The sequence below is a fragment of the Biomphalaria glabrata genome, chromosome 15 (assembly GCF_947242115.1).
Source record: "Biomphalaria glabrata chromosome 15, xgBioGlab47.1, whole genome shotgun sequence".
Classification (NCBI taxonomy): Eukaryota; Metazoa; Mollusca; class Gastropoda; family Planorbidae; genus Biomphalaria; species Biomphalaria glabrata.
Genome location: NC_074725.1, coordinates 27,881,445 through 27,901,154, shown reverse-complemented (window position 1 = coordinate 27,901,154; position 19,710 = coordinate 27,881,445). Strand labels below are relative to the sequence as shown.

Genomic DNA, 19,710 nt, shown 5'->3' with positions numbered 1-19,710 from the left:
AAGGCAAGAGACAGAGAGGGATGGAGAAAGACGGTCGACAAATCTTGTGTGGTGCCCCAACGGTCCAACAAACTTAGGGATAGGGCAAGGTGAAGGTTATCTGCAGGCTGTGCAGATTGTACGACTTCTCGGGGACTCTTCCCTAAAGGGGCGTCTACAAGCTAAAAGTTATTTTTTTTAAATTGATTTTCTCTTTACAAAATATGCATATAAAAAATGTTGGCAATGTCTTCGATTCCGAAGATATGTGCGTAAACCCAGCTGCGACCTGCATATTTTTCCGCATTTCGTGCAGTCAAAGCCGTTGTCCGCTGGCGGTCTATTTTTTTCCCGTCTTCTGCGCCTGTAGATAAGGAGCATAATCTTACAAAATTATTAAATTTTCACTACCTTTACTATTTTAACTGTGAATAGACCTTGCTTTTAATAATTTAACTGCATGGAATTTAGACCTTGTTATATAAAGGGAGAGTAATCATTGAAGGACTACGGGGCACGACATGGCCTAAATTGTACTGATGTGCCAAAAACTTCAAACTCAAACTCAACTCTACTCCACAAATAAAAGATTTGATTTTTAGATCTATGAATAATAAGTGAATCTTTCAAGCTTTCAAAAGCTTTCCGAAATCATCCATCCAAAGCCTTCATGTATTAAAGTCTGCTCTGAATGTATTTATTTATGTCTTTGATTGTAATATTTGTAATACTTTTAAAGTTTCAAGGCTTCTGAAAGCGATATTGTAGTAATATTTTTAAGCTCTTCTTTTTTTTAAAGTCCTGTAAGATACTAACTGACGGCGTCTTCTGAAAATGTTTTGGAAGAAGAAGAAGAATCAGCCTGGAATGCCCTAAATCAGTGCTTCCCAAACTTTATCTTTCACGAAACATTTCGCACATTTGGAGAATTCAGCGGAACACTTTGCTTTTCTTTTTTTTGGTTGGATTATTTCCCTTTTGTTGAAATAAAACAATACTGTAAATAATTAACCCATACTATTACTGTAGCTTATTATTTATTTTCAATTATGTAACGAGGCTATAATAAAACACATACAAAAATCTATTGGGGGAAAAAGGTTGATTAACTTTGATGATATGAACTTCTTGATATTGGTAAGATGTATTTCTAAAATCTAATGTGGCGTCAAATCTGTTAACTGATTTTATTGTAAATTAATTACGAAAATCCTGTTGTGAAGAAATATACAATATGTAACTTAAGCTTGTTTTCAAACCAGAAATCATTTAAAGGTTGATCTTCAAATCTTTGTTTCATATTAGATTCAGAATCTAGAGCAGTTCAAAGGTCATAGTGAAATCAGAATCTAGAGCAGTTCAAAGGTCATAGTGAAATCAGAATCTAGAGCAGTTCAAAGGTCAGTGTGAAATCAGAATCTAGAGCAGTTCAAAGGTCAGTGTGAAATCAGAATCTAGAGCAGTTCAAAGGTCATAGTGAAATTGTTCAGTTACCGAGAAAAAAACGAAACTAAACAATTTAATTTCTGCATTTAATTAATAATTAATCCGTGTGTAGACCTACTCGTTAATTTACTCCAATAGTTCGTGGAATACCTAATCAGGTCTTGCGGAACGCTAGGGTTCCGCGGAACACAGTTTGGGAAACACTGCTCTCGATTATCGGAGAAGAAGAAAAAGGGAACAGCAAGCAAATGACTTCTAAATTTAAATAGACCCATGGCAGACAACGGCTTTGTCTGCTGAGAGTGTGACAAAATATGTAGGTCACAGCTGAGTCTGCGTGCCCACGTGAAACACTGCACTCTTCTGTAATCTTTGGATTGAAAGACTATAACTTTTGTTAAACAGGCAGTCTATGTGGAGATAACATGTTCCGCAAACAGGAAAACCAACGACGTGGCAAAGTTGAAGTCATTGATTAACAAACATGAATAGATTGACACATGAAATGCGTAGGACGTAATTATCTTCTGTTTTGAAGTAACGTCTGTAATATATAAGATAAGAACATAAGATAAGACAAGAAAAATGCTAGAACTGTAAGATCTTATGGCCATAAATGGGGACTTACCACACTCGGCTTAGACACACGCAGACCAGTGTCGTAGCTAAGGAGGGGGAGGGGGGAGAGAATTTGAAAATCCCCCCGTGCCCCCATTTTAGGGGTACCCCCAAATGAATGTTTTTTATATTAAATATTAAATGCAGGGGCCCCCATAGAGGTTAATCTCCCCGTGCCCCCAAGTGATGGAAAATTCCTTGGTCTGCCCCTGACGCAGACATTTAAAAAAAAAAAAAAAAAGCAAAATATTTTTAGAATCCTTTAAAAATAACAAATCTAAGGGGAATAACTCAACACTTACAATCTGCAAAGATATGAAACAAAATAATTAATCATCTTTTGTAAGGTAGAATAAAAAAAAACTGTTTAAAGTTTCCGCTTGATAATCAAAGAAATAATACCTTTTTTAAATCTTGTAATCCCTACCAATTTTAAATCACAGACATTCAGTACTATTTCATATCGGGGATTCTCAAAAATGAAGGCAATATAACAAAAGAAAAAAAGCAGCTGTTTCTTACTAGAATATCAGTCCATTATTTCTTCGGACGCCCCTTTCTTCATGCTCCCTCCACTGTACGTTGAAGGTTGAAGGAATGACTTTTGACAATCAGTCATGTCTTACACTTTGACCAAACCAGCTCAGCTTTCGTCTCTTCACAGTATTGGGGAGTTCTTCCTTTTTGTCAGCCAGAGTATTGACCTGCAATAGTACAAACTCATTTGTCTTCCTTTCCTGGTATCTGATACTCAACATTTTTCAGTAGTACTTGACTTATTTTCAAAGGCTTGAATTCTTTTTTCAGCCTCAGCGTTCAGTGTCCACCTTTCACAACCATATGGAAGTACAGAGACCACTAGGGAAGAATACAGCTTTAACTTTACTTGGAATCTGATGTTACTCTTCCAGATTTTCCACAGTTTGCTCATGGCAGCGGATGCCAAGCTTTGGCGGGTTTTTATATTGAGACGTAAAATGCCACCACTGAGATTGAAATGATTATTCCGGAAATACTTGTAGAATCATACTCTCTGGGGAAATGTTCCAAACGTCTTAAAAATGAAGACCAGAAAAAGAACCATTAATATGTCAGAACCATAAAAACAAAATACTATGTAGGCTTAGAATGTAGATCTTCCCTTTATTAGTACCATCCAGCCATCTTTTATTTGGCAGTCTAGATTGAGTTTTAGTCCTTTAGGGTAGGTAAAATATCTGATTCAGTGACTTAATAAATTTAGATCTAGACACTAGTCTACATCTAGTATGAGTATTATCTACGATCTAGTCGTCTATTGTAGATAGATCTAGTTGTCAGATAGATTTACTTTGATTAGTAGGCCTATAATTATGATTTAGTCTGTCTTAGACTCGTAGATCTAGATCTGGATTCTTGCCTTACTAATTCGGAACCAAAACTATCCTAAATCTAGATCTAGATAGAGCTATCTAGAGCTAATCATTCTAATCTAGATATCACTTATGTCTATTAGCCTAGTTCTAAGTCTCTTCTATGATTCAATGTATGGATCTACTTGTTGAGAACTAGGCTAATAGACATAAGTGAGATCTAGATTAGAATGATTAGCTCTAGATAGCTCTATCTAAATTTAGATTTAGATCTAGACACTAGTCTACATCTACGATCTAGTCGTCTATTGTAGATAGATCTAGTTATCAGATAGATTTACTTTGATTAGTAGGCCTATAATTATGATTTAGTCTGTCTTAGACTCGTAGATCTAGATCTGGATTCTTGCCCTACTAGTTCGGAACCAAAACTATCCTAAATCTAGATCTAGATAGAGCTATCTAGAGCTAATCATTCTAATCTAGATCTCACTTATGTCTATTAGCCTAGTTCTAAGTCTCTTCTATGATTCAATGTATGGATCTACTTGTTGAGTACATCTGTTAGAAGACAATTGTGTCTTCCTTTTGGTGAAATGTCGAAACGTTATTTCTAGTCTGGTGTTCATGATTATCATCCTAATAGTAGAGTAGCTCACGAGTAAACTATTGGCGCTATAAGAATGTACATTATTTGTTGATTTAGATATAGATACAGTACGGTTTACGATTCATTGCATATTTTCCGGTATTAATTTTTTTGTTTTCTATTTCACTTGCTGTCACCTTATTCACTTCTCTTAGGGCTTACAAATTACCCAAGACCGGCCCAGGTTACGACCAATGTCATAAGTTTGGCCAATCCCAGAATTAGCCGGTGTAGTAACCTTGCGGGAAACAAGAAAAACAATTTGTAAAAAAAAAATCTTTTAAAATTGAGTGAAGGGAGAGCACTGTTCAATCACTGCCATATCTATCAATATTACAAGATTTATCTCTTTTTTTATTTTTTTTTCATAAAACAAAATTAATTAATCACCACTAAATGATTAACCAATTGGTTACTTTAAAAAAAATGTTTTATGTGTTTTCTACATCAATTAGGGATAATACAAAATTTCAACTTGATCTGAGAATCGAAAGCTGGAGAAGGAAATCTGTAATAGAATACTCAGGGAATTGAAAAAACAGTTAGCTTGGCTGTCAAATACAAAATCAGTTACAACTTAAATACACAATAACCAGCCATTTCGCACTTTGGCCATTGCGTGTTGTCAACGTCCGATATATTGGAAATACATCTAAAATGAAAACTGTAGTCTCAATTTTGTTGTTGTTTTTTTTTTCTGCAGACAACAAGCAGGCATGGAGTCTGACAAAAGAGAATCTTTTGTAAGTTTGCTTTTTTTTAAAAAAACCTTAGCATGAGGGCAAGAGAGGTGAAGACAAAAGATGGGCAAGAGAAAGAGAGGCAAATGAGGGGCAAGAGGAAGAGAGACAAAAGATGGTCAAGAGAAAGAGAGGCAAATGACGGGCAAGAGGAAGAGAGACAAAAGATGGGCAAGAGAAAGAGAGGCAAATGAGGGGCAAGAGGAAGAGAGGCAAATGAGGGGCAAGAGGAAGAGAGACAAAAGATGGGCAAGAGAAAGAGAGGCAAATGAGGGGCAAGAGAAAGAGAGGCAAATGAGGGGCAAGAGGAAGAGAGGCAAATGAGGGGCAAGAGGAAGAGAGACAAAAGATGGGCAAGAGAAAGAGAGGCAAATGAGGGGCAAGAGGAAGAGAGGCAAATGAGGGGCTAGAGGAAGAGAGGCAAATGAGGGGCAAGAGGAAGAGAGACAAAAGATGGGCAAGAGAAAGAGAGGCAAATGAGGGGCAAGAGGAAGAGAGGCAAATGAGGGGCAAGAGGAAGAGAGGCAAATAAGGGGCAAGAGGAAGAGAGGCAAATGAGGGGCAAGAGGAAGAGAGACAAATGAGGGGCAAGAGGAAGAGAGACAAAAGATGGGCAAGAGAAAGAGAGGCAAATGAGGGGCAAGAGAAAGAGAGGCGAATGAGGGGCAAGAGGAAGAGAGGCAAATGAGGGGCAAGAGGAAGAGAGACAAAAGATGGGCAAGAGAAAGAGAGACAAATGAGGGGCAAGAGAAAGAGAGGCAAATGAGGGGCAAGAGGAAGAGAGGCAAATGAGGGGCAAGAGGAAGAGAGACAAAAGATGGGCAAGAGAAAGAGAGGCAAATGAGGGGCAAGAGGAAGAGAGGCAAATGAGGGGCAAGAGGAAGAGAGACAAAAGATGGGCAAGAGGAAGAGAGACAAAAGATGGGCAAGAGAAAGAGAGGCAAATGAGGGGCAAGAGGAAGAGAGGCAAATGAGGGGCATGAGGAAGAGAGGCAAATGAGAGGCAAGAGGAAGAGAGACAAAAGATGGGCAAGAGAAAGAGAGGCAAATGAGGGGCAAGAGGAAGAGAGGCAAATGAGGGGCTAGAGGAAGAGAGGCAAATGAGGGGCAAGAGAAAGAGAGGCAAATGAGGGGCAAGAGGAAGAGAGGCAAATGAGGGGCTAGAGGAAGAGAGGCAAATGAGGGGCAAGAGAAAGAGAGGCAAATGAGGGGCAAGAGGAAGAGAGGCAAATGAGGGGCAAGAGGAAGAGAGGCAAATGAGGGGCAATAGGAAGAGAGGCAAATGAGGGGCAAGAGGAAGAGAGGCAAATGAGGGGCAAGAGGAAGAGAGGCAAATGAGGGGCAATAGGAAGAGAGGCAAATGAGGGGCAAGAGGAAGAGAGGCAAATGAGGGGCAAGAGGAAGAGAGGCAAATGAGGGGCAATAGGAAGAGAGGCGAATGAGGGGCAAGAGGAAGAGAGGCAAATGAGGGGCAAGAGGAAGAGAGGCAAATGAGGGGCAAGAGAAAGAGAGGCAAATGAGGGGCAAGAGAAAGAGAGGCAAATGAGGGGCAAGAGAAAGAGAGGCAAATGAGGGGCAAGATGAAGAGAGGCAAATGAGGGGCAAGAGGAAGAGAGGCAAATGAGGGGCAAGAGGAAGAGAGGCAAATGAGGGGCAATAGGAAGAGAGGCAAATGAGGGGCAAGAACAAGAGAGGCAAATGAGGGGCAATAGGAAGAGAGGCAAATGAGGAGCAAGAACAAGAGAGGCAAATGAGGGGCAATAGGAAGAGAGGCAAATGAGGGGCAATAGGAAGAGAGGCAAATGAGGGGCATGAGGAAGAGAGGCAAATGAGGGGCAAGAGGAAGAGAGACAAAAGATGGGCAAGAGAAAGAGAGGCAAATGAGGGGCAAGAGAAAGAGAGGCGAATGAGGGGCAAGAGGAAGAGAGGCAAATGAGGGGCAAGAGGAAGAGAGACAAAAGATGGGCAAGAGAAAGAGAGACAAATGAGGGGCAAGAGAAAGAGAGGCAAATGAGGGGCAAGAGGAAGAGAGGCAAATGAGGGGCAAGAGGAAGAGAGGCAAATGAGGGGCAAGAGAAAGAGAGGCAAATGAGGGGCAAGAGGAAGAGAGGCAAATGAGGGGCAAGAGGAAGAGAGACAAAAGATGGGCAAGAGGAAGAGAGACAAAAGATGGGCAAGAGAAAGAGAGGCAAATGAGGGGCAAGAGGAAGAGAGGCAAATGAGGGGCTAGAGGAAGAGAGGCAAATGAGGGGCAAGAGGAAGAGAGACAAAAGATGGGCAAGAGAAAGAGAGGCAAATGAGGGGCAAGAGGAAGAGAGGCAAATAAGGGGCAAGAGGAAGAGAGGCAAATGAGGGGCAAGAGGAAGAGAGACAAATGAGGGGCAAGAGGAAGAGAGACAAAAGATGGGCAAGAGAAAGAGAGGCAAATGAGGGGCAAGAGAAAGAGAGGCGAATGAGGGGCAAGAGAAAGAGAGGCAAATGAGGGGCAAGAGGAAGAGAGACAAAAGATGGGCAAGAGAAAGAGAGACAAATGAGGGGCAAGAGAAAGAGAGGCAAATGAGGGGCAAGAGGAAGAGAGGCAAATGAGGGGCAAGAGGAAGAGAGACAAAAGATGGGCAAGAGAAAGAGAGGCAAATGAGGGGCAAGAGGAAGAGAGGCAAATGAGGGGCAAGAGGAAGAGAGACAAAAGATGGGCAAGAGGAAGAGAGACAAAAGATGGGCAAGAGAAAGAGAGGCAAATGAGGGGCAAGAGGAAGAGAGGCAAATGAGGGGCATGAGGAAGAGAGGCAAATGAGGGGCAAGAGGAAGAGAGACAAAAGATGGGCAAGAGAAAGAGAGGCAAATGAGGGGCAAGAGAAAGAGAGGCAAATGAGGGGCTAGAGGAAGAGAGGCAAATGAGGGGCAAGAGAAAGAGAGGCAAATGAGGGGCAAGAGGAAGAGAGGCAAATGAGGGGCTAGAGGAAGAGAGGCAAATGAGGGGCAAGAGAAAGAGAGGCAAATGAGGGGCAAGAGGAAGAGAGGCAAATGAGGGGCAAGAGGAAGAGAGGCAAATGAGGGGCAATAGGAAGAGAGGCAAATGAGGGGCAAGAGGAAGAGAGGCAAATGAGGGGCAAGACGAAGAGAGGCAAATGAGGGGCAATAGGAAGAGAGGCAAATGAGGGGCAAGAGGAAGAGAGGCAAATGAGGGGCAAGAGGAAGAGAGGCAAATGAGGGGCAATAGGAAGAGAGGCGAATGAGGGGCAAGAGGAAGAGATGCAAATGAGGGGCAAGAGGAAGAGAGGCAAATGAGGGGCAAGAGGAAGAGAGGCAAATGAGGGGCAATAGGAAGAGAGGCAAATGAGGGGCAAGAACAAGAGAGGCAAATGAGGGGCAATAGGAAGAGAGTCAAATGAGGAGCAAGAACAAGAGAGGCAAATGAGGGGCAATAGGAAGAGAGGCAAATGAGGGGCAATAGGAAGAGAGGCAAATGAGGGGCAAGAACAAGAGAGGCAAATGAGGAAGAGAGGCAAATGAGTGGCAAGAGGAAGAGAGGCAAATGAGGTGCATGAGGAAGAGAGACAAAAGAGTGGCAAGAGGAAGAGAGGCAAATGAGGGGCATGAGGAAGAGAGGCAAATGAGGGGCAAGAACAAGAGAGGCAAATGAGGGGCATGAGGAAGAGAAGCAAATGAGGGGCAAGAACAAGAGAGGCAAATGAGGGGCAAGAGGAAGAGAGGCAAATGAGGGGCATGAGGAAGAGAGGCAAATGAGGGGCAAGAACAAGAGAGGCAAATGAGGGGCAAGAGGAAGAGAGGCAAATGAGGGGCAAGAGGAAGAGAGGCAAATGAGGGGCAATAGGAAGAGAGGCGAATGAGGGGCAAGAGGAAGAGAGGCAAATGAGGGGCAAGAGGAAGAGAGGCAAATGAGGGGCAAGAGAAAGAGAGGCAAATGAGGGGCAAGAGAAAGAGAGGCAAATGAGGGGCAAGAGAAAGAGAGGCAAATGAGGGGCAAGAGAAAGAGAGGCAAATGAGGGGCAAGAGGAAGAGAGGCAAATGAGGGACAAGAGGAAGAGAGGCAAATGAGGGGCAATAGGAAGAGAGGCAAATGAGGGGCAAGAACAAGAGAGGCAAATGAGGGGCAAAAGGAAGAGAGTCAAATGAGGAGCAAGAACAAGAGAGGCAAATGAGGGGCAATAGGAAGAGAGGCAAATGAGGGGCAATAGGAAGAGAGGCAAATGAGGGGCAAGAACAAGAGAGGCAAATGAGGAAGAGAGGCAAATGAGTGGCAAGAGGAAGAGAGGCAAATGAGGTGCATGAGGAAGAGAGGCAAATGAGTGGCAAGAGGAAGAGAGGCAAATGAGGGGCATGAGGAAGAGAGGCAAATGAGGGGCAAGAACAAGAGAGGCAAATGAGGGGCATGAGGAAGAGAGGCAAATGAGGGGCAAGAACAAGAGAGGCAAATGAGGGGCAAGAGGAAGAGAGGCAAATGAGGGGCAATAGGAAGAGAGGCAAATGAGGGGCAAGAACAAGAGAGGCAAATGAGGAAGAGAGGCAAATGAGTGGCAAGAGGAAGAGAGGCAATTGAGGTGCATGAGGAAGAGAGGCAAATGAGTGGCAAGAGGAAGAGAGGCAAATGAGGGGCATGAGGAAGAGAGGCAAATGAGGGGCAAGAACAAGAGAGGCAAATGAGGGGCATGAGGAAGAGAGGCAAATGAGGGGCAAGAAAAAGAGAGGCAAATGAGGGGCAAGAGGAAGAGAGGCAAATGAGGGGCATGAGGAAGAGAGGCAAATGAGGGGCAAGAACAAGAGAGGCAAATGAGGGGCAAGAGGAAGAGAGGCAAATGAGGGGCAAGAGGAAGAGAGGCAAATGAGGGGCAATAGGAAGAGAGGCGAATGAGGGGCAAGAGGAAGAGAGGCAAATGAGGGGCAAGAGGAAGAGAGGCAAATGAGGGGCAAGAGAAAGAGAGGCAAATGAGGGGCAAGAGAAAGAGAGGCAAATGAGGGGCAAGAGAAAGAGAGGCAAATGAGGGGCAAGAGAAAGAGAGGCAAATGAGGGGCAAGAGGAAGAGAGGCAAATGAGGGACAAGAGGAAGAGAGGCAAATGAGGGGCAATAGGAAGAGAGGCAAATGAGGGGCAAGAACAAGAGAGGCAAATGAGGGGCAATAGGAAGAGAGTCAAATGAGGGGCAAGAGGAAGAGAGGCAAATGAGGGGCAATAGGAAGAGAGGCAAATGAGGGGCAAGAGGAAGAGAGGCAAATGAGGGGCAAGAGGAAGAGAGGCAAATGAGGGGCAAGAGGAAGAGAGGCAAATGAGGGGCAAGAGGAAGAGAGGCAAATGAGGGGCAAGAGGAAGAGAGGCAAATGAGGGGAAATAGGAAGAGAGGCGAATGAGGGGCAAGAGGAAGAGAGGCAAATGAGGGGCAAGAGGAAGAGAGGGAAATGAGGGGCAATAGGAAGAGAGGCGAATGAGGGGCAAGAGGAAGAGAGGCAAATGAGGGGCAAGAGGAAGAGAGGCAAATGAGGGCAAGAGAAAGAGAGGCAAATGAGGGGCAAGAGAAAGAGAGGCAAATGAGGGGCAAGAGAAAGAGAGGCAAATGAGGGGCAAGAGAAAGAGAGGCAAATGAGGGGCAAGAGGAAGAGAGGCAAATGAGGGGCAAGAGGAAGAGAGGCAAATGAGGGGCAATAGGAAGAGAGGCAAATGAGGGGCAAGAACAAGAGAGGCAAATGAGGGGCAATAGGAAGAGAGGCAAATGAGGAGCAAGAACAAGAGAGGCAAATGAGGGGCAATAGGAAGAGAGGCAAATGAGGGGCAATAGGAAGAGAGGCAAATGAGGGGCAAGAACAAGAGAGGCAAATGAGGAAGAGAGGCAAATGAGTGGCAAGAGGAAGAGAGGCAAATGAGGTGCATGAGGAAGAGAGGCAAATGAGTGGCAAGAGGAAGAGAGGCAAATGAGGGGCATGAGGAAGAGAGGCCAATAAGGGGCAAGAACAAGAGAGGCAAATGAGGGGCAAGAGGAAGAGAGGCAATTGAGGGGCATGAGGAAGAGAGGCAAATGAGGGGCAAGAACAAGAGAGGCAAATGAGGGGCAAGAGGAAGAGAGGCAAATGAGGGGCAAGAGGAAGAGAGACAAAAGATGGGCAAGAGAAAGAGAGGCAAATGAGGGGCAAGAGGAAGAGAGGCAAATGAGGGGCTAGAGGAAGAGAGGCAAATGAGGGGCAAGAGGAAGAGAGACAAAAGATGGGCAAGAGAAAGAGAGGCAAATGAGGGGCAAGAGGAAGAGAGGCAAATAAGGGGCAAGAGGAAGAGAGGCAAATGAGGGGCAAGAGGAAGAGAGACAAATGAGGGGCAAGAGGAAGAGAGACAAAAGATGGGCAAGAGAAAGAGAGGCAAATGAGGGGCAAGAGAAAGAGAGGCGAATGAGGGGCAAGAGGAAGAGAGGCAAATGAGGGGCAAGAGGAAGAGAGACAAAAGATGGGCAAGAGAAAGAGAGACAAATGAGGGGCAAGAGAAAGAGAGGCAAATGAGGGGCAAGAGGAAGAGAGGCAAATGAGGGGCAAGAGGAAGAGAGACAAAAGATGGGCAAGAGAAAGAGAGGCAAATGAGGGGCAAGAGGAAGAGAGGCAAATGAGGAGCAAGAGGAAGAGAGACAAAAGATGGGCAAGAGGAAGAGAGACAAAAGATGGGCAAGAGAAAGAGAGGCAAATGAGGGGCAAGAGGAAGAGAGGCAAATGAGGGGCATGAGGAAGAGAGGCAAATGAGGGGCAAGAGGAAGAGAGACAAAAGATGGGCAAGAGAAAGAGAGGCAAATGAGGGGCAAGAGGAAGAGAGGCAAATGAGGGGCTAGAGGAAGAGAGGCAAATGAGGGGCTAGAGGAAGCGAGGCAAATGAGGGGCAAGAGAAAGAGAGGCAAATGAGGGGCAAGAGGAAGAGAGTCAAATGAGGGGCAAGAGGAAGAGAGGCAAATGAGGGGCAATAGGAAGAGAGGCAAATGAGGGGCAAGAGGAAGAGAGGCAAATGAGGGGCAAGAGGAAGAGAGGCAAATGAGGGGCAATAGGAAGAGAGGCAAATGAGGGGCAAGAGGAAGAGAGGCAAATGAGGGGCAAGAGGAAGAGAGGCAAATGAGGGGCAATAGGAAGAGAGGCGAATGAGGGGCAAGAGGAAGAGAGGCAAATGAGGGGCAAGAGGAAGAGAGGCAAATGAGGGGCAAGAGAAAGAGAGGCAAATGAGGGGCAAGAGAAAGAGAGGCAAATGAGGGGCAAGAGAAAGAGAGGCAAATGAGGGGCAAGAGAAAGAGAGGCAAAATGAGGGGCAAGAGGAAGAGAGGCAAATGAGGGGCAAGAGGAAGAGAGGCAAATGAGGGGCAATAGGAAGAGAGGCAAATGAGGGGCAAGAACAAGAGAGGCAAATGAGGGGCAATAGGAAGAGAGTCAAATGAGGAGCAAGAACAAGAGAGGCAAATGAGGGGCAATAGGAAGAGAGGCAAATGAGGGGCAATAGGAAGAGAGGCAAATGAGGGGCAAGAACAAGTGAGGCAAATGAGGAAGAGAGGCAAATGAGTGGCAAGAGGAAGAGAGGCAAATGAGGTGCATGAGGAAGAGAGGCAAATGAGTGGCAAGAGGAAGAGAGGCAAATGAGGGGCATGAGAAAGAGAGGCAAATGAGGGGCAAGAACAAGAGAGGCAAATGAGGGGCATGAGGAAGAGAAGCAAATGAGGGGCAAGAACAAGAGAGGCAAATGAGGGGCAAGAGGAAGAGAGGCAAATGAGGGGCATGAGGAAGAGAGGCAAATGAGGGGCAAGAACAAGAGAGGCAAATGAGGGGCAAGAGGAAGAGAGGCAAATGAGGGGCAAGAGGAAGAGAGGCAAATGAGGGGCAATAGGAAGAGAGGCGAATGAGGGGCAAGAGGAAGAGAGGCAAATGAGGGGCAAGAGGAAGAGAGGCAAATGAGGGGCAAGAGAAAGAGAGGCAAATGAGGGGCAAGAGAAAGAGAGGCAAATGAGGGGCAAGAGAAAGAGAGGCAAATGAGGGGCAAGAGAAAGAGAGGCAAATGAGGGGCAAGAGGAAGAGAGGCAAATGAGGGACAAGAGGAAGAGAGGCAAATGAGGGGCAATAGGAAGAGAGGCAAATGAGGGGCAAGAACAAGAGAGGCAAATGAGGAAGAGAGGCAAATGAGTGGCAAGAGGAAGAGAGGCAAATGAGGTGCATGAGGAAGAGAGGCAAATGAGTGGCAAGAGGAAGAGAGGCAAATGAGGGGCATGAGGAAGAGAGGCAAATGAGGGGCAAGAACAAGAGAGGCAATTGAGGGGCATGAGGAAGAGAGGCAAATGAGGGGCAAGAACAAGAGAGGCAAATGAGGGGCAAGAGGAAGAGAGGCAAATGAGGGGCATGAGGAAGAGAGGCAAATGAGGGGCAAGAACAAGAGAGGCAAATGAGGGGCAAGAGGAAGAGAGGCAAATGAGGGGCAAGAGGAAGAGAGGCAAATGAGGGGCAAGAGGAAGAGAGGCAAATGAGGGGCAAGAGAAAGAGAGGCAAAATGAGGGGCAAGTGAAAGAGAGGCAAATGAGGGGCAAGAGGAAGAGAGGCAAATGAGGGGCAAGAGGAAGAGAGGCAAATGAGGGGCAATAGGAAGAGAGGCAAATGAGGGGCAAGAGGAAGAGAGGCAAATGAGGGGCAAGAGGAAGAGAGGCAAATGAGGGGCAAGAGGAAGAGAGGCAAATGAGGGGCAAGAGGAAAAGAGGCAAATGAGGGGCATGAGGAAGAGAGGCAAATGAGGGGCAAGAAGAAGAGAGGCAAATGAGGGGCATGAGGAAGAGAGGCAAATGAGGGGCAAGAGGAAGAGAGGCAAATGAGGGGCAAGAGAAAGAGAGGCAAAATGAGGGGCAAGAGGAAGAGAGGCAAAATGAGGGGCAAGAGAAAGAGAGGCAATTGAGGGTCAAGAACAAGAGAGGCAAATGAGGGGCTCGAGAAAGAGAGGCAAATGAGGGGCAAGAGAAAGAGAGGCAAAATGAGGGGCAAGTGAAAGAGAGGCAAATGAGGGGCAAGAGGAAGAGAGGCAAATGAGGGGCAATAGGAAGAGAGGCGAATGAGGGGCAAGAGGAAGAGAGGCAAATGAGGGGCAAGAGGAAGAGAGGGAAATGAGGGGCAATAGGAAGAGAGGCGAATGAGGGGCAAGAGGAAGAGAGGCAAATGAGGGGCAAGAGGAAGAGAGGCAACTGAGGGGCAAGAGGAAGAGAGGCAAATGAGGGGCAAGAGGAAGAGAGGCAAATGAGGGGCAAGAGGAAGAGAGGCAAATGAGGGGCAAGAGAAAGAGAGGCAAAATGAGGGGCAAGTGAAAGAGAGGCAAATGAGGGGCAAGAGGAAGAGAGCCAAATGAGGGGCAAGAGGAAGAGAGGCAACTGAGGGGCAAGAGGAAGAGAGGCAACTGAGGGGCAAGAGGAAGAGAGGCAAATGAGGGGCAAGAGGAAGAGAGGCAAATGAGGGGCAAGAGGAAGAGAGGCAAATGAGGGGCAAGAGGAAGAGAGGCAAATGAGGGGCAAGAGAAAGAGAGGCAAAATGAGGGGCAAGTGAAAGAGAGGCAAATGAGGGGCAAGAGGAAGAGAGGCAAATGAGGGGCAAGAGGAAGAGAGGCAACTGAGGGGCAAGATGAAGAGAGGCAACTGAGGGGCAAGAGGAGGAGAGGCAACTAAGGGGCTAGAGGAGGAGAGGCAACTGAGGGGCAAGAGGAAGAGAGGCAACTGAGGGGCAAGAGGAAGAGAGGCAACTGAGGGGCAAGAGGAAGAGAGGCAACTGAGGGGCAAGAGGAAATGAGAGAAAGAAAAATGGGGGGGGGGATGCAAACGGGAGAAAGACAAGTGATGGGCACTAGAAAGACACATATAAGAGGGCACAATGAGACTGACTAATGAGGGCATCAGGTAGTCAACCCAACTCTAACCTGACATGCCTTGAAAAAGTGAAAGTGGTTGGTCTTTCTGCTGACTTGATAACACCGTAGTTAACCGTCAGCCATAGAAACAGGTGTACTTCACATCACCTGCCCTCATAGATGGAAGGGTCTGAAAAAGGGGGCGGGGTAACCTTAATTTTTTTTTACACTTTTTTTTTTGTTCCTCTCTCTAGCCTCGCTCTGATTTGAGCAATCCGGATGATATCCCTCCCATCATCTTGAGAGAGGGCTCCTATCAGGAAGAACAAAATGTGGCCAATTTTAAATTCGAACTGGAAGAAATGAAAGAAAAATTCAAGAAACTTGTAAGTAGCTGTTGTCAGGACTGAGTTCTGGTCAGCCCTGGGTCTCCTGTTAACTGTAAAGGAGAATGGGGGGCAATTCAGGTTGTTGACTTCAAAACTGTTCTTGTTTTGGGTTGTTTTTACTTGGTGAGATGTTTTTGTTGAATATAATGTAACTCATAATAAGCGCAGTGTGGTTTTGTTCCTAGTCCAGGACAGTTGGACTTTTTGGTTATAGATAGAGTTGAAGTGTAGACTCTAATGGACCTCATTCACCAATCGTAAATAAACAACATTTAGCCACATGGTGCTCTATATCTTCTATATAATTTACGATCTCCTGTTTAATTCATGATGATTGTCACGTGACAGTTTTTTTCCCATTGTTTTATCAATAAGATCACGTGACTAAATGTTGTTTGTTTACGATTGGTGAATGAGGTCCATTATTTTCCTGTGTTGTCACTATTCAGTCTATGGAATATTAAGCTGTTATATTTTTTGTTGATACTGGATATTTCAATAGTCTGAACTGATTCTATATTATAGTACAGATAATATAATAAACATGTTATATGTCTGTGAAAAGGCTTTATGAATCTACAGATGTACATACTGTTACGTATTTCTGAATCTTCTGGCTAGATGTATTAGTTGGCACACAAATAAAAACACAGCAAAGAACTTGACGACTAAACTTTCAGTTTCATATAACTTTAATGACTATTAACTCTAACAATTCGTTACTGTAACATGTAGCGTAGAAGACTGTACAATATCTGTCAGTTTACAGTTAGCTATACTTCGTTGCAATTCATCTCTTCTCAACTTGCATCGAGCCGTATTCCGCAGAACAGACCAACGACACACTTCCCAGTGTCGCTCCAGGTCTCCTAAAGCTGAACCAAGTCGTACTCAAGTCTACCGAATCAGAGCCGCACACGTCTTACATCGACTGTATCGACTGTAACGGCTCAAGTCCACTGTAGTTCGCTGTATAGACTTTAACGACAGTAGTCCACTCCAGTTAACTCTACCCTAGTTAACTTGCATCGAGTCGTACACATTTCTTTTCCACAGAGCCGCACACGTCTTACATCGTCTGTATCGACTGTAACGGCTCACTCACGACTCCATACGACTGACTTTCACATTAACTCTCTGGCTTATATAGAGTCCCTAATCGCTTGTCCATAGTTGCAAAAACACTGCTAGTATCCTCTGGAACAACACGGGAGGAAACATCACATCCTGTCGTTGTTTATACATGTCGATTCCAGAGAACACCTGCTGCAATGTCATCTCGCCGAGGTCACACATAGTGACCTATAACTGTCACTGTTCATTTGTAACACTGCCCCCTTCGTAGATCAGGTCGTCCTCTGGAATAACACGTGAGGGCACGTCACATCCTGTCTTTGTTTGTACATGTAGATTCCAGAGAACACTCGCTGCTGTGTCATCTCGCCGGGGTCATACGTTGACCTCTACCTATCACTGTCATTTGTAACAATACGTTATTTATAATCGCTAAGAATCGGTCCACGCCCTTGGCTCCATGAGCTAAGTGAAAACAGATCCAACTCTAGCCCATCTTCCGTAAGCTATGTGACCTCAAGCCACGCCCACAGAGTCCTAAGCTTTGGGAAATCACACAGCTCCATAAAGATTGATACGTTATAGTCTAGGAGAATAAGACCACGCCCACGTCTCCGTAAAATGTGGGAAGTTAGACCACTCCCAAAGCTTCGTAAAATGTTAGAATCAAGGAATATAAGAACACACCCACGGCTCCATAAGCTTTGGGAAATCACATCGCAACAACAGCTTTGTTAGCTTCGGGAAAGCAGACCACGCCCACAGCTTCATAGGGTTTGAAACAAAAGCAAACAAAGATCACATCATCACACCTCCTCAGGCCTTGGGAAAACAGGCCACGCCAACAGCGCCATAAGATTGGGGTGGGGGGGGGGGAAGGGAAGCAAAGATCACACCTCCTTAGTTTTGGGAAAACAGACCACGCCCATAGCGCCATAAGATTTTGGGGGAAACAAAGCAAACATCACATCTCCTTAGACTTTTGGGAAAACAGACCACGCCCATTGCGTCATAAGCCTTGGAAAAATAAGGCCACGCCCACAGTCCCGAGTCACAAATGCACAAAGATTTGTTCTAATGAGCTATTTATATTTATCAACCTTTTTTTAAATGGACATTTTGATATTCTCTATTTCCTCCAGGAGAGTACCATGGGAGTGGACAAGGTCACCATCAAAGAGATTGGGGAGAAGGTGGTGGTTGTAGTCGAGACTCTCGGAGGCACAGCGATCGTACCCGTCCCCCCGAGCTCGGGCCTGTCCATACAGCCCACTGAGAACTTCGGGCTCAAGTCACCTTCAGGTGGTAAAAACTCTATTCGTGAGCATTCATTTCTTTGATGTTTCTTGTTAGTCACATTTCATGCGACTTCCGAGATCACATTTTTAAAAAGCTGAAATCAAATCACTCTGTCTGTCTGTCTTGCCTGTCTGTCTGGACAAAAGTTTGTACGCGCAATTTCTCTGACATCCAATCTCGGATTAAGCTGAAATTTTTGCCCAATTATTTCTTTCACCTGGCAACACAAGAATCAATTTGAAAAAAAAACAAAAACAATTAGTTAATTAACTATTGGTAGTAAATTATTTTGTTTATGTATCTCGAACAAGGGAAAGAAATTGTACTTATAGATTGTCGTCTGAGGCTTAGTGAACACAAACATGACATAGAAACCATATATAACCAAACAATCTTCCACGTCATAGACTCTTCGCTAGCAGACTGGTTACCGCTTTTACCTAGAAGGCTTTAGCCTACAAGTTTGAATTCAGGTCGTTCCCGCTTAAAAAGAAATACATTTAAAAGCGATCACCCAGACACCCCGTTCTTTCACCCCCTACCCCTTTCCAACCGGTCCAGACAAGTGATAGGATCATAGCGTATTAAGAAAGCTAAAATCATGAAAAATAATTTATAATCGCACAGATTAGTCTAGATCTAATTCAAATTTAATTACATGACTGGTCCGAACTAATTGATACACTTACTATAAGCTTTGTTTGTTGTGTTTTTTTAACTATTATTTTGAATTTGGCTTGTTTGAATCTTCTTCCTAAAAGCAAGTGATGATATATAGTTCGTCCCTCGTGGTTCGATGATGACCACTTTGTTATCCAGGGGGCTGAGGGCTTTGCATTGGGGTTTTATGCCTCCTCATGTGGCTGGTGAGACATATGTGAGCCAGGAATGTTCGGCTGCACACTGGGCAGGTTATTCCAGCTGGAGCTAGTGTCGTTTGCCTTGCTTTTCTTCTCTGGCGTTTTTCTTCTGCCAGCGTTGTTCTCTGCAACCTGTGCGCCAGTTTTCACGGCGCGACGCCATGATGCTCTGTCATGTGCTTCTGTCTCCCAGGTGGCTGGGTCAATGCTGAACGCTTTCAGAGAAGCTTTGAGGGTGTCACTGAAGCGCTTTCTTTGTCCGCCTTGTGAGCGCTTTCCTTCCCTTACTTGGCCATACAGGAGTCTTTTAGGGATGCGGCTGTCTTCCATTCTGCAGACGTGATGAAGCAAGTGATGAGAAGAGAGGTGTCAGACTGTTTAACTCTTTCAGTGCGTATTATTTGAATAAAAAAAAGTTTTCCAGGCCGAACAAATATTCTCAAGAGGGTAGAGTTACTAGAACTAACCATAGAATTTAACATATTAGATTTTAAAATATGTTTTTGTACTGTTTTAAATGGCATGTAGCATTTTTGCAACAATAGAAAAATTTACCCACTTGTGCTCTATGTTGCAAATTTGCTAAGAAGCTATAAAGTCAAAATTACACATTTTGTCTTGAAAAATAGTGGTACTACATATCTTGTTATGACTATTTCTGTTTATTTATTTCTTGGTAATGCTTCTTATATTAATTGTCGATTAAACAGAATCATCACACGCCGAAGATTATGGCCAACGGTTAACAAACAGGGTGTCAGCACAACGACCAACCGCCCTTACTTTCCCCAACTAAAGTCAGGTACCCATTAGAGTTGGGTCGACTCAGGTGCGCCCTAAAAATCCCGAAATTTAAATCCCAGTCTTCATTGAGATTCGAATCCAGGACCCCAGGTTCGAAGCCAAGTGCTTAACCACTCAGCCACCGCGCTTCCCCTATTATGGAGTTTAACTAATTATTACTTCTAACGTCTCTCATAATCAATTATCTCCCAAATAATCAGCAATCTTACTTTTCACGTCTGATTTGATGTCGTTCCATCATCAATAATCTCACAACTAATCACCAAGCCCCGCCGCTCTCCCGCCAACACCTTCCCGATACATATTTACCAACATAAGTCTTAAATACAAATGGTTTCAGCTGGAGTTGTTTCCCTGCAACAGCCGTCGGGCAATAAGGGAGCTCCACCTGGAGGAATGACCGCGGAGCAGCTTCAAGATTTTAAGAAGATGACACTGCAGATCAATGCCATGCAACAGAAAATCAAAGATCTAGAGGTGAGAGGACATTTCAGGACATTTCATGACATTTCATGACATTTCATCAGTGGTGTAGCTAGGGATTGGGCGGCCCGGGAGGGGCGCTTAACTTCCTAAGGGACACCTGCATTTTGACATTCGACATTATGGCATGAGATAACGGCATAATATTTAATCTAAAAACAAATTTCGTACACTCA

General features: G+C 44.8%; 1 protein-coding gene across 3 annotated transcripts in view; it reads left to right on the top strand.

Annotated features, from left to right (window-relative positions):
* The first annotated feature begins 3,069 nt into the window (after positions 1–3,069).
* Positions 3,070–19,710, top strand: part of LOC106051385 (uncharacterized) — a 46,301-nt gene continuing 29,660 nt past the window's right edge. For 2 of the 3 annotated variants that reach the window (XM_056013228.1, XM_056013227.1), the window contains exons 1-5: positions 3,070–3,247; positions 4,748–4,787; positions 14,880–15,011; positions 17,231–17,408; positions 19,392–19,528. In XM_056013228.1, the coding sequence (XP_055869203.1) occupies positions 4,761–4,787; positions 14,880–15,011; positions 17,231–17,408; positions 19,392–19,528 (474 nt within the window). In that variant the 5' untranslated portion in view covers positions 3,070–3,247; positions 4,748–4,760. The remainder of the gene's footprint in view (positions 3,248–4,747; positions 4,788–14,879; positions 15,012–17,230; positions 17,409–19,391; positions 19,529–19,710) is intronic. The other variant, XM_056013229.1, reaches the window with a different exon arrangement.